Below are 13,197 nucleotides of genomic sequence, written 5' to 3'. Positions count from 1 at the left end.
TGAGAAGAGGAATGCATATAGGATATTGGTGGGAACGATAGAAGGAAAGAGACCACTGGAAAGATCAAGGTGTATGTGGATGGACAATATTAGAGAGACAGGGTGGGATGATATGGATTGGATTAATCTGGCTCAGGATAGGGACCAGTAGAGAGCTCTTGTGAACACGGTAATGAACCTTCGGGTTCAATAAAATGCTGAGAAATTCTTGAGTAGCTGCAGATTTGGCTTCTCCTCAAGAAGGGCTCAGCTCCGTAAGTACCGTATTTACGCATGTATAGGCCGCACATTTTTTGCCAAAAATTCAAGAGGAAAACTGGGGTGCGGCTTATATTCGAAATCACACTTAACTTAAAAAAAATTAAACGTTGCCAAATTTCGGAATAATTTCTACTCCTGAAATAATATTCCAAGAAAATTATTTTTCTATAATTTCTGTCTGAAAATTGTGCTGCGGCCTATACATGCGTAAATACGGTAATTAAGTAAGGGAATCCCCATGCTGAGTGGCCAATAATTTCTTCATGTTCCTCGTATAATTCGCATTTATTCTTAATTTATTTCTTAAATTCTTAAGATGTAATGTCGTTATCATCGCTGTCGTCATCGTCGTCATAGTGATCATCATCATCATCTGCTCGTTCTTACTTTATAATTGACCTTTACTAACTTCGCCGACATTCGGCCGTCGCTTGGTCGGTATAGTTCACTTATGAACTCAAGCCACGGAGTTTTTTCGGGATCTGACCACCAAGCAACATGCCTTCGACACAACGCGGCAATCTGGCCTGCTATACAAACTGTCAGAATTATAATTTTCCAAGTCTCCTTAAACTCATTGCTTCTTTTCTCACTAACATAAAATTTAAAATAGAGGTAGATGGCGAAATATCTGCGGGGATGACTCAAGGCCTTTCCTGGCCCAAATGTTTTACATTATTATAAAACCGATGCCACTGCGGAACCTGGAATTTATGTTGCTCTATTCATGGACGATGTCCTGTTTACTCGCGACACAGACGCATGAACATCATGAACAACAAACAGTAGACTTGTCTGCACTGTAGTTGTAGTGATTTGCAGTGTGTGATACTTCTATGATCACTTGTACTCATAATTATGAGTTGTAAGTCGCCACTAAATCCAATTATGAATTCAAACCACATGTACAGTGACTAAGACATGACAATATTTTATCATATACATTCCATTTTTCTGCTGCTGATGTTTATGCTTGCATCCTACCATCCCGATACCTGTATCAATATCCATGAACCTCATGTCCATAATCTGATCCCTCAAAATCTTTGCTCCTTCATATCTCAATATGTGGTTCCTTCTCCTTTGCTATATCATTTGTTGTTCTTTCTAACCCCCACTCAGCAGCCTCCACACTCCTGTACTCCACTATACTATTCCTCTTCTGGTACCATCTGTACACAGTTCTGTACATTTCTCCTTCTCCTAGTCATTAACATATAGAATGTTCATGATATTCTCCATCTTGTCTTAGCTTCCATATTTTGACTTAACTGACACGCCTTTTCTTATTCTCATCTGAAATTTCTTATCATTATTCCGTACATTATCCCAAATGTCCCCCATGTCCAAGCTTTCTAATTTATGCTTAATTCTACTTGTCCAGTTGATTCCCTCTCCTTTCTTTTCACACCACTGCATCTCCAAACAGATTTCTCTCACCTGCTTCAAGCAATATTCTAACATTAGAGCATCTCTATCTTTTCTGGGTTTCTTGTGTTCCAATTTTATAAGGTTTAACTGTTCTTCAAGTGTTGCAGTGTCCTTTCATTGGCTCTTGAACTTTCCCTACGTCAGGTTTCAGGGCTACCCTATCCTTCATTATGGCCCCTGTGGACTCCTGTTTGTGTGGCTTCTATATTAGAGCATCCCTGGCTTGTCAGAGCTTGCTGTCTTCCAGTGTTATCTGGCTTAACTGTTCTTCCACTGCTGCTGCATCCTGCTCCATGACTTGTTGAGCCCTTCTGTTGGCTCCGCTCAGCTCAGCGGCTGTGCCAGTCAGTCCCATCTTACATTTGTTTTCCATGATGTCTTCTTTTCTCCTAATTAACACCACTCTCATTTGCTTCTCTTAAACCAATCCCTTCCCTTCAGTCTTCTGCAAACAGGGTACTTGATAGTTGTGTTGTCTCCGAACCCTTTCTCCTCCTTGACTGTCTGGAGTCACAACTTGTAAAATTATCTTTGGTTTGATTGCAATTGTGTCGTTATTCATTGTACTTATCAAAATTCAAGTTTGACATCTTGAGAAGTGGCTGCTTTTGTCATGTGGCTGAATCATGGTACTAGTAAAGTTGTATTCATTTATTTAATATGAATGGCAAAGTAAGATGTTTGGGTATATTTCTTGTACACACAAATATACTTGTGTTGTCCATGTTGCATTATTGTGGCACATTAAGCCTGCGTCACATAAGTGTGAGCTGTTCTTTCTGTTGGGTTGTTTATTTAGGTATTTATCTCTGCTAAAGGCTTAGGGTGGTTAGCATTAGGCTGCTTTTAGCAGCAGCCTCACTCCGGGGCCATATTTGTGGTGAATATGTCATTCACATAGTATTTCTGTATTTTATGTCTTTCATGACTGATTCTGTAAGCCCACTTTGATAATTTGGTTCTGATGAATTCACTCTGTAATTACATATGTGTCATATATCAATTTTGTTTTCCATTTCTTATTATATTATGCATTTATATTTAGGCACACTCTTCAAGCGTCTCTTCCTCATCCTTATTTTGTTGTTTATTAAATATATTATTACATTACAATTTTATTTTCTTCAGTCACTATGCCTGTAGTCTGAATTCCTTGTAACTAATGGAGGATGATAACTGAGTTGTGCATCTGTCTTGTTCTCTAAGTGAGCACTTTAGGCACTCTGCCCATTTGAGAAGCATTGTAAACAGCCAACAGAATCAGACAGTAAAGTGGTCCATTTACTATGCTGGCTGAACAAACAGATCTCACATTCACTCTGTATCAGCTACTATGGAAGTGGCTTCTATACGAGTCTCTATCTTGTCTGACCTCGACGTGTTGCTCTGTTGCCAGGTTCAGCTGCTCTTTCAGTGATGCGGTGTCATTCTTCAGTGTATCTGTAATGTCTGTTATGCAATATACTGTGGAACTCATACCCCTACTTGATGTACCAGTAATTGTTTTTCTTCTTGAATTTTGAACTGATAGTGGTGCTGTTCCAGTTGGGAAGCCTGATATTCCTTCTTTAGATGTGTAGCTATGCAGTTTACTGTGAATGCCAGTATTCTCTCTCTTCCTTGAAGGCCTCTATTTGACAACTGATGAGAAATTCTCTTTCATAACAGCATGTTTGTTAGATCTCTGATGCCTTATCTCGATCAACAGATGACCTCTCACAGTACTGGCTCAGATGTTTTTCCTGGAATTCTGTAAACTCCTGCAATTCTTTCTGAATTAATGGTGATACTTGATCAGGAATTACTGTAGTTTTGAAAATATCCACACCAGCCCCACCTTCATCTGCCTTGCACATGAGCAGGAAGCTTCAGTGTTCCGCATTTCGAACTCTCTACATCTGGCCATAGCTTCTTGTATCTCTTTCGTTTGTTCATCCTATAAGTAATTTACAAAATATATCAATGGTCTATGAAGACTGTCAATACCTCATGTTTAGACATGATAAATGGACAGATAAAATGGAAAAATGTAACATCACAGAAGACATGTTACTTCATAAGATTATGCACAAGTAAAATTGGTTGAAATAGATTTGGTGTCATTGAAAATGAAATGGGGTAACTCTCATGTTTCTGAGTTGCTCCTGTATGTGAAATGGCGAGAAAATGTATTCAATTTCTGTCTCAGTAATGGGAAAAATACACAGCAATGTAACATGAGAAAAGCTGTATCTCAATTTGTATTTTCATTCTTAAAGTGCGACATTAATTTTATTAAAGCCTGTTCGAGAACAATTTCTGTGTTTAATTTTGTTCTCAAATGGCGTAACACCTCTGGAATTGCCTCATTGTTGAATGGTAAGATCATTAATATATTCCAAACAGAGAAGGGGTTGGGAGTTAGGAGTCATGGCCAAATGGAGGTAATATCCCAGCACTTGCCTGCAAGGACTAAGAAACCACTAATTTCAGTCACTTTTCAACAGTTCACTACCAATACTTCAAGCACGGCTGATCAGAAAATTGTTGCAATAACCAATAATTCACAACAAAGAGAATGTCAATATACCTGTAAGAAGTAAATCTTCAAAATACGTCACATACTGCATACATATTCAGTCACTAAAAATTCCATTAACATGCTGCTACTTTATGCCCACAGAATGCAAAACTACTTACAACTGATCAGTCACTGCACATCTCCAAAGACATATGTAACATTGATGAAACAACAATGTAACCTATCATGACAGGCACACCAAAATCATCCCAACTAAATTATACTCGTAACAATTTTATTTAATTTATCCAAATTTTTAATACTTTAACATTTAATTTTAACCCTTAACATACTGTCATCTCCAGCTAGTGCAGAGGTCAAGAAAATGTTGATCTATACATTGACTCCCCCATACACCTTCATGGCACAGTGCTTAATTACTTAAGCACAGGGACAACTTTAGTGACATGGGATCTACTGTACACTTATAGATCATAATCACAAGTTATTACAGTGCTTCAGCTCATACACACAATTTGCCATTCACTGTGGCATGCACCGAGCATTCTCAGTTTGCTGTGTCTTCACTGTCTGCTGCCTGGGAATGCTTCTCAACACTGCAGCTTGCTCAGCTTCCATGTTCATACGTTGGCAGTCTCTTCTAGCTCCACTATTCTGGCATTTTCAGCCTTCATATTATAAAATTAAGCGTAGTTGGTTGAGGGACTATGCTACAAGCCGGAAGGTCGCGGGTTCAAGTCCCAGTGAGGTCACTGGATTTTTTTGAATTGACCTAATCCTTCCAGCCACACTATGGCCCTGGGTTCGATTCAGCCTCTAACAGAAATGAGTACCACGAATCTTCTTGGGGGTAAAGGGCAGCCAGCATGTAAGGCTGACAACCTCACCACCATCTGTGAGCTGACTGTCTAGAGAAAGTGGGAGCCTGAACACCTCATAACCCTATTGGCCTCCACAGCCTGTTATGGGGATAGTTTAACCTTTCTATATGTCCTGGGATTACACTACACAGAGAGGTGAGTGAATTTAGACTAAGTCTGAAATGCTGATCAAGCTGGCACAGTAAGTGCCCAAAATAGATTTGGATAAAAGTATTCCCACCCTGGTATATACATAATGTCAAGCATTTAATGTACAACAAACAAAAGTGGGGGACTGCATCTTCCTTCTGTATGAAAGAGATGGAGGTATCCATCTTGTCTCTGTGTATATCTTGTTCCCAAAACAATGAACCCACCTGTTACTAACTACACATCTCACTATAATGCAAGACACTGGCCAGGCAGTGTATTAGACAGTCTTCGTATCCAAGGTCCTAAGGAAACATTAACATCACTCCACCTCTGGTACACACAGACATGCAAGTACACTCTTCCTATGATTTCCCGGATACATAAAGTTATCAAAAATAATTTTTTTTTTAAATTGTCTCCCATGGCTGATAAAGTTCAGGCATTGCAACACCTGCTGGGTCAGACCTTATATGAATACGCTTCTTTGGTAGGACTGTGACACGGAGAAATCAACTCAAAAGTTTTGCAATTTAATTTACTTGTAATAAACAAGTTAGCATTTAAGCATGTATATATACATAATTAATTTAACAGAAGAACATCTCAATTTTTTTTAATTTGGATATCAGTACAGATTTTCAGTTTAACATATCTTGTTGTTAAGTTCTGCCATGCAAAAGTTATTACCTGTGAAAGAGTATGTGTGTTTGTTCAGTAAATTTGATACAACCCTTTAACTTGCATGTCTTCTGTCTTAAGTTCCTTCACAGACTCCTGTCTTCTTTTTTAGCTCCTTTCCAATTCCACACGATCTACGTATAAAGTTTTCTTGTTGCTTCAAGAGTTCGATTTCTTTGGCTCTAGTTTTATCATATTCAGCTGCCAACTGAAATAACCCCAAAACATCTACTTTAAACAAAAAGTATGACCTGGCAAGGATGAATTATATATAAACGCCAATAATCTCCTCATTTAATCACTGGAGTCATACCTAGGATTTAATTTTATGCAAGAGAGTTAACCACCTAATTAACAAGCATTACAATCTATTATTTAGACTGGAAAGGAAACTATACTACTGACATAAATTCTGGCATGAGAAAATCCGTTGCATTCCGCCTGGAAACACCCGTTTCACATCAATTAGTCACTGCAGTGGGAGCAGGGGTTCTTGTGGATCATTATTTTAAAAGCAGACTCTATAACGGTGGGTTCATGACAGTTTTGTTACTCATCTTCAATACTTCAGAACGAATGTGAAGAATACATTCAAATTTGGGCAAGACATACAGTGCACTACTTATAGCTGCAGTTTTGTCATTTTCATTGTACATTATGAGCTACAGTAAATCCTTGTTATATGAGACTAATATCTGAAACAGGGTGTCTGTAATTGCCGATGTCCACCATGAATGAGTGAAGGGTTATCCATGGAAGTATACTACAGGATACATAGTCAATACAGTGAACATACAAACACACAATGTGGTTATATGGATTTCCATGTTTAGGTTCTTTTTCATTTTCAGTAGTATTCTAACTACAAAACCATCTTACTGCACCAACATCTCTAAAAGTTTACAACTGTACACAGCCAGATTCTGTCCGTTATATCCAGGCCAGTTATAATGAGGGTTTACTATTATTATTAATATCAAATAATGTACAATGCATTCTGTCTCCCCCCCTCTCTCTCACTCACATATGCATGTAGGTGCACAGCAAAATATCTAGATGTCAGAATCTGGTTCATGATTAAAGTTACTCTGGTGTGTGCACACATGTGCATGCCTGCACAGATGTATGTCCCACTATGTATACACACAATTACACACTCAGATTTGTACATCAGTTATGTTCCCTTGTTCTCTGATACAGGCACACATCTGCATTTCAGAGCAGATAAACTACTGGTCGGCCTACAGTTTCAATGCAGTATCAAGGTTAGTGGTGTCTTCTCCTTCTTCAGCTAAAGGATTAAGCCAGTGGCCTCTTCCAGCTTCCATGAAATCTATTTCTTTGAAACTTACGAGTAAAGTTTTCTGTGGGAGGGCTACCAACCCTCTGCACAACCCCTGAACAGTGTGACGTCGGCTCATGTCCGTGGTCTGTGTGCGCACTTCTCCCCTCTTCTGTCTCTACTGTCCCCGTCTCTCCTTCCCCTCCTGAGCCGACTTAGCGGCCTAACGAGTCGAGCTAAGGGCTCTTGGCTTTCCAACCATTGATGGGGTAGGTTGTTCTCATTTCGGACCACCGGTCGAGGTCATCCTCGACCGTCCAAATTAATTTCTCTACATGGTAATCTATCTTAGAACAGCGAACTCTGCAATCATTCTGATACAGGTATTTGCATTATGTTTGTATTCTTTCTTTATTAATTATTATATTTATTCTTTGTTAATATTTGATTTGGCTATTTCTGTTTGGGTATTTCCACCTTGCTGATTTCTTTGTTCTCCCCTGCTCGCCCTGTCCTGTGATCACTCGAACCTATACGCACCCTGAAGGATCCTCTGTAGGGTACCTATGCTTCAGAAAAGTGGTAGCAGAGCGTGGTTTCGCTCTCGTGGTTAGGTTCTCGTGGTTGGGTCCATGTCCATGGTTTTGACCACGTCCATGGTTTGGTTGAGTGAAAACAGGGTGGGACGGAACTGTGGTTTAGACGGCCGTAGTCGCTTGTTATAGTGGTTGGTTGCTTTTGTAGCACGCATTGTTAGCGTGGCTATGTGGTCAACGTAATTTCCTCTGAGAGTCTGGTTAGTGTTCACAGTGTGTTTGCATGCAGTCCTAGCGTGGGTTGCCCTGCTATGGTGGTTCGGTTTGTTTGTGTAGGGCACTTGGGTAGGTTATATGGGACTTGTTGACCTGGTTGTGACTCTCTTCTTATTATAATTGTTTCGTGTCTATTTCGTCAGCAGCATTATGGAACCACAAATTATCGTACCCGAATGTTTGCATAAGGATGAGTTAGCATATGAGTTGGAGGTCCGTGGTATAAATACGGAAGGTTTAAATGTTGCGGATTTGCGATCTCTTTTCCGTAAGTCACGCGAAGTAGAAGAAAACCCTGGCGCGTGTACTAATTCTGATATCTTTCTGGCCCCTAATAAAGTGGTAACATTTTGCCATGATCGTTTTTAGCAGATTAAGAATTTGGTAGAGAACACAGACTGTTCTTCCATTGGTCTTGATTTTCCTCGTTACCATCGGTTGCGACATGTCAGTACCCGGCTACGTCATCTATTGCAGTTGGGCAAACTCGCACCAGATGTGCGGGCGGACATGGTAAATTTCCAGGAAGAAATACACCAATATATGCAGTATATGATTGCACAGGTAGATTCCTTGCAGAAGAGTCACGCTTCAGGGGATCAGCCTGCTGCTGTTTCCTTTCTTAAGGTTCAGGCTGCCGCTCCGTCCGACTTTAATAGGGCGGAACTTCAGAGCGGAACGCATTTGACTGCCTCTAATCTCACTCCTGGTACGTGTTTACCTTCTCAGGAGCAGCCACTATCCCCTAGCCCGGTGGTACCTCCGGTGGTTAATTACGATTCAAGTACTTTGGGAGGCTCTCTCTGTTTTGCGAACTTGCCTAATCCTGTACACAAAATGCTCGAAAGTCTTCATGTTACTGACGGACTCATTGTATCCGAGCTTATTGAGTTCCTACGAGCTTTAGTACGTTTGCGACTTATGGCACCTGTGTTCCGTGTTTCTACGGCGCAGATTTTGCAAATTCTATATGGATTTGCTAAGGGCCCATTGGCATCCAAGATCTTGGCCGCTATACATTCTGGTGATACGCTTGATGCTTTTCACGAACATGTATTAGCTTTCTTTATTCCGCCCCGTACAATGTTGCCATTGTTAAACGCCGACTATTACCGACGGCAAAGGAAGGATGAGCCGCTCGCTGTCTATGTTGCAGACATTAAAGAGATAGCCGCCGTTCTTCGTCAGGATATCGATCAGTCCGCTGTGGTCCGCAATATTCTCGATGGATTGCATCCATATCAGAGGAGCTGTTTAGTGTTCAGTGACAGGCCGCATAGTTATGACGATTTGGATAATATGTGCGTGTATGCTCATAATGTTGAGAGTAAGGGTTATAATGTAGGTAATGACCTTCCTACACACCCTGTAGCGTCTAACTCTGCTCGATCGGGTCGTTCTGGCAATCCAGTATCTCGAGCTGCCTCAGTAGTCTGTTTTCGTTGTAAGAAAGCAGGACATACTCGTCGGGACTGTCGTACGAATCTACAATCTACTCTTACATTTACGTCTCGGGGGCATCCCCCCGATTCTTGACTAACACGAGATACATCTCGTGCGCCTGTACGTAACGGTGCTTTTGTGAGCATTAATTCCCGTAGTGTGCATATTCACATGATGGGAAAAAAAGTAGTTATTCCCCATCCGTTGCCTACTCTGCATGTTGAATTAGGTTTTGGCCTGTTACTGGCTTTGTTAGATTCTGGTGCAGTTCGTAGCCTGATGTCGGGTTCTTCTTACGAAAGGCTTAAACAAGCCGTCCCATTTGTTCAGGTAACTTCTGTTAAAGTAAATTGTGTTACTGCGGCTAGGCAGTCATTTCCGGTTTACACTGCTGTTACGTGTAAAGTCAGGATAGACAGATACATGTGGAAATTTATGTTCTACATAGTGGAGAATTTAGCTTACCCAGTTATTTTGGGATCCGATTTCTTGGGTAAGACTGGCTTATGAATGGACATTTGTGAAGGTTTTGCTTACTTTAAATTTGACCCGGCTAATAAGTTGCCGTTGATTCGGCGTCATGTTGAAACGCATGTGCCCAGAATTTGTACATCTGTGGAAACTGGTCCAGATTTGTCCCATCTCGCTCCCCCATTGTCGGACTCGCTTTCACAGCTGATTAATCAATTTACTGATGTGTTAACTCCTAAACTAGGTCTTACCACTCTCTTGGAATATGACATCGAGTTGCTTGACCAATCTCCGGTCAAGCTCGCCCCTTATAGGCTTATGCCTCCTAAGATGAAAGTGCTGCGAAGCCATATTCAGCGTATGTTGGAACAAGGCATTATCCGTCCCTCCACATCTGCATATTCTAGCCCTATATTTCTAGTACCTAAAGGCGAGGGCGAATTTCGTCCTGTGGTTGATTACCGCGCACTCAACAAGAAGATTAAGATTGAGTCAGTTCCCTTGCCAGATGTTCATTCCTGCTTCCATTGGTTCAAGTCAGCTAAAGTGTTTACTTCGCTGGATCTCAACTCTGCTTACCATCAAATTCCATTGACCGAGCGATCGAAGCCCCTCACGGCGTTCGCGACTGACTGGAACTTGTATGAGTATACTAGGGTTCCCTTTGGCATAGCAACAGGCGCTCAAGTTCTTACGCGCTTGTTGGATCAAGTGTTCTCTGATATCAAATTTAAATATGTCTTCCATTATTTGGATGACTTGGTGATCTATAGTGATTCTTTTGACGAGCATCTCCACCATTTGCGTGAAGTCTTTACCAGGCTGCGCAAGGCCGGATTGACCGTAAATCCTACTAAGGTTAAATTTGCCACTACTCAGTTATCATTCCTGGGTCACATCATTGCCCCTTCAGGTGTCTCTGTGGACCCTGATAGGACGAAGTCTATTAAGGATTTCCCACCTCCGCGTGATGTTAAAGGAATCACGCGATTCATAGGAATGGTAAATTTTTTTCATAAGTTCATTCCACACTTTGCGGAACGCGCCGCCCCGCTTAACCTCCTTCGTAAGAAGGATACTCCCTTTGTTTGGGGGTTGGAACAGCAACTGGCGTTTCAGGATTTGAAACTTGCTATCACGAATCCTCTGGTTCTACGCATGGCCGATTTCTCTCGTAGGTTTATCCTACAGACTGATGCCAGTTCCCTTGCGGTTGCTGCAGTTCTATTGCAGGAGTATGAGGGGGAACGCCAACCAATAGCGTTCGCTTCCCGGACGTTGTCTCTACAGGAGAGGAAGTTTTCGGCGTATGAGTTAGAATGTCTTGCCGTGCTTTTTGGTCTGGAAAAATTTCGCCCATATCTGGAACACGTCGAGTTTGATTTAGAGACTGACAATCAAGCTCTTACGTGGTGCCTCTCACATCCACGTCAATTAGGAAGAATAGGTCGTTGGGTCATACGACTGTCATCATTTAAGTTTCAGGCTCACCACATTCGTGGCACACAGAATGTTATTGCCGATGCCCTGTCACGCATGTATGATGACCAAGCTGAACTTGTAGTTGCACCGGTTCTTCTTGAGCTTCCTATCCTATTCGAAGATATCGGTATTCATCAGCGCTCTGATCCGGAATTAAATGCCATTATAGAGAGGCTGAGTTCAGAAGAAGTTCCGGTTATTCGTTGAAGAAGGGAGTCCTTCACTGCAAGGCGCTTTATGACCGGCAGCCTAAGATAGTAGTTCCACAGGTTCTTGTACCCTCTCTTTACAGTTATTTTCACGAGTCTCCTCTCGGCGGTCATTTAGGTGTGTGTAAGACTATTCACAAAATCTGCCAGTCCTTTATTTGGAATGGCATGGATTCTGACATTGCTTCTCGAGTCAGAGCTTGTAGGCTCTGTGGGCTTAGTAAGCCCGCGCAGAATACGCATTACGGCATGTTGTCCTCGGACGTAGCCGCTAGCCCCATGGAAAACGTGTTTATTGATTTCGTTGGAAAATTTCCTCGGTCGAGAGCAGGGAACACGTATGCCCTTGTCTGCGTTGACGCTTTCACCAAGTTTAGTTGGATTTTCCCCGTGAGGGAAGCGTCTACTGCAACGACAACACGGGCGTTGAATTCTATTATTGCAGTGTTTAGTGTTCCAGAGACTTTGGTCTCAGATAATGCCGCTCAGTTCACTTCACGCGAGTTTCGGCGTATGTGTTTTGCCCGAGGCATTCGTCACGTGACCACTACGCCGTATTATCCTCAACCGTCTCATGCTGAGGTTTTAATAGGAATCTTCGCGCGGCTTTGATTGCCTACCACCATCGTGACCATTCGCGGTGGGATGAGAATTTTTCATGGCTCCAGTTTGCTTTCAACTCGGCGCGACATGATTCGCACAAAGCCTCACCTTCTAGCCTGATGTTTACTTTCACACCCAATTCTCCATTGTCGAATTTGTGGTCCCTTAAAGACCTATTATCTGACCACTGTGACGCGAACTCTTTCGCGAACGTTGGCACGCGGCACGGCGAAATTTACGTCTAGCGCACGAGGTTGTGCAAACTAAATATGATATTACCCATAAACCCGTTCCCTTCCGTACCGGAGACCTAGTTTGGCTCCGTAACTTTCCCGTTAGCAAGGCGGAACGGAAATTGTCAGCTAAATTAAGCCCAAGATATAGGGGTCCTTTTCGCATTGCAGAGTTCACCACCCCAGTTTCTGTTCGCTTGGTTGACGAGTTGGGAACGTTTAAGTCCCGTGCTCACGTGTCTCAGTTAAAATTGACGTGAGCGCGTTCTTCTTTCCCTGCTTTGTTTCATTATGTATGTATTTTTCATTTCATGGCATTTGTAAAGGGAAAGGAGAATCTTATTTGTTCCAGTATTTTCGTGGCTATTATTTATTGTGTATATTTCATCCACGTTTTTCTTTCTATATTGTATTTGTTTAAGTGCTAGTTGAGCACGCCTTGTATGGTCTTATCTTTCTTATTTATTGTATTGTGATTGCTTCCAAATTTTCTTCGCTAATGTTGCAGAGTTGCGCTTGGTGTTATTCCTCCTCATGTTCTCCTTTCCCCTCCCGTACCTCCTTTTATTAGGGCCCCGAGTCGGGTCGTGGCCAGGCGCCGGCCACTATCACGGATTTTGGGTGGAGCCCTAGTCTGGATTTTCCCCCGGCAGTTCCGCTCGGCGTGATCAGCGCATTGGTGGTACTGTGGACATACGCATGGATGGTGGATGCGCAGTGAAAGCGTGCTGGGCGGGGGTCGACTACCGACGCCACCT

At 42.0% G+C, this 13,197-nt stretch overlaps 1 protein-coding gene across 1 annotated transcript in view; it reads right to left on the bottom strand.

The window, feature by feature from the left end:
- Nucleotides 1-5,743: 5,743 nt before the first annotated feature.
- The window catches only part of LOC111870325, a 36,988-nt gene continuing 29,534 nt past the window's right edge, over nt 5,744-13,197 (bottom strand). Inside the window, exon 6 of the mRNA XM_023862513.2 lies at nt 5,744-6,112. Within this exon, the coding sequence (XP_023718281.1) occupies nt 5,981-6,112 (132 nt within the window). The 3' untranslated portion in view covers nt 5,744-5,980. The remainder of the gene's footprint in view (nt 6,113-13,197) is intronic.

This window comes from Cryptotermes secundus, unplaced genomic scaffold (assembly GCF_002891405.2).
Source record: "Cryptotermes secundus unplaced genomic scaffold, Csec_1.0 scaffold1363, whole genome shotgun sequence".
In the NCBI taxonomy this organism is placed as follows: domain Eukaryota; kingdom Metazoa; phylum Arthropoda; class Insecta; order Blattodea; family Kalotermitidae; genus Cryptotermes; species Cryptotermes secundus.
This window is presented reverse-complemented; position numbering and strand designations above follow the sequence as displayed.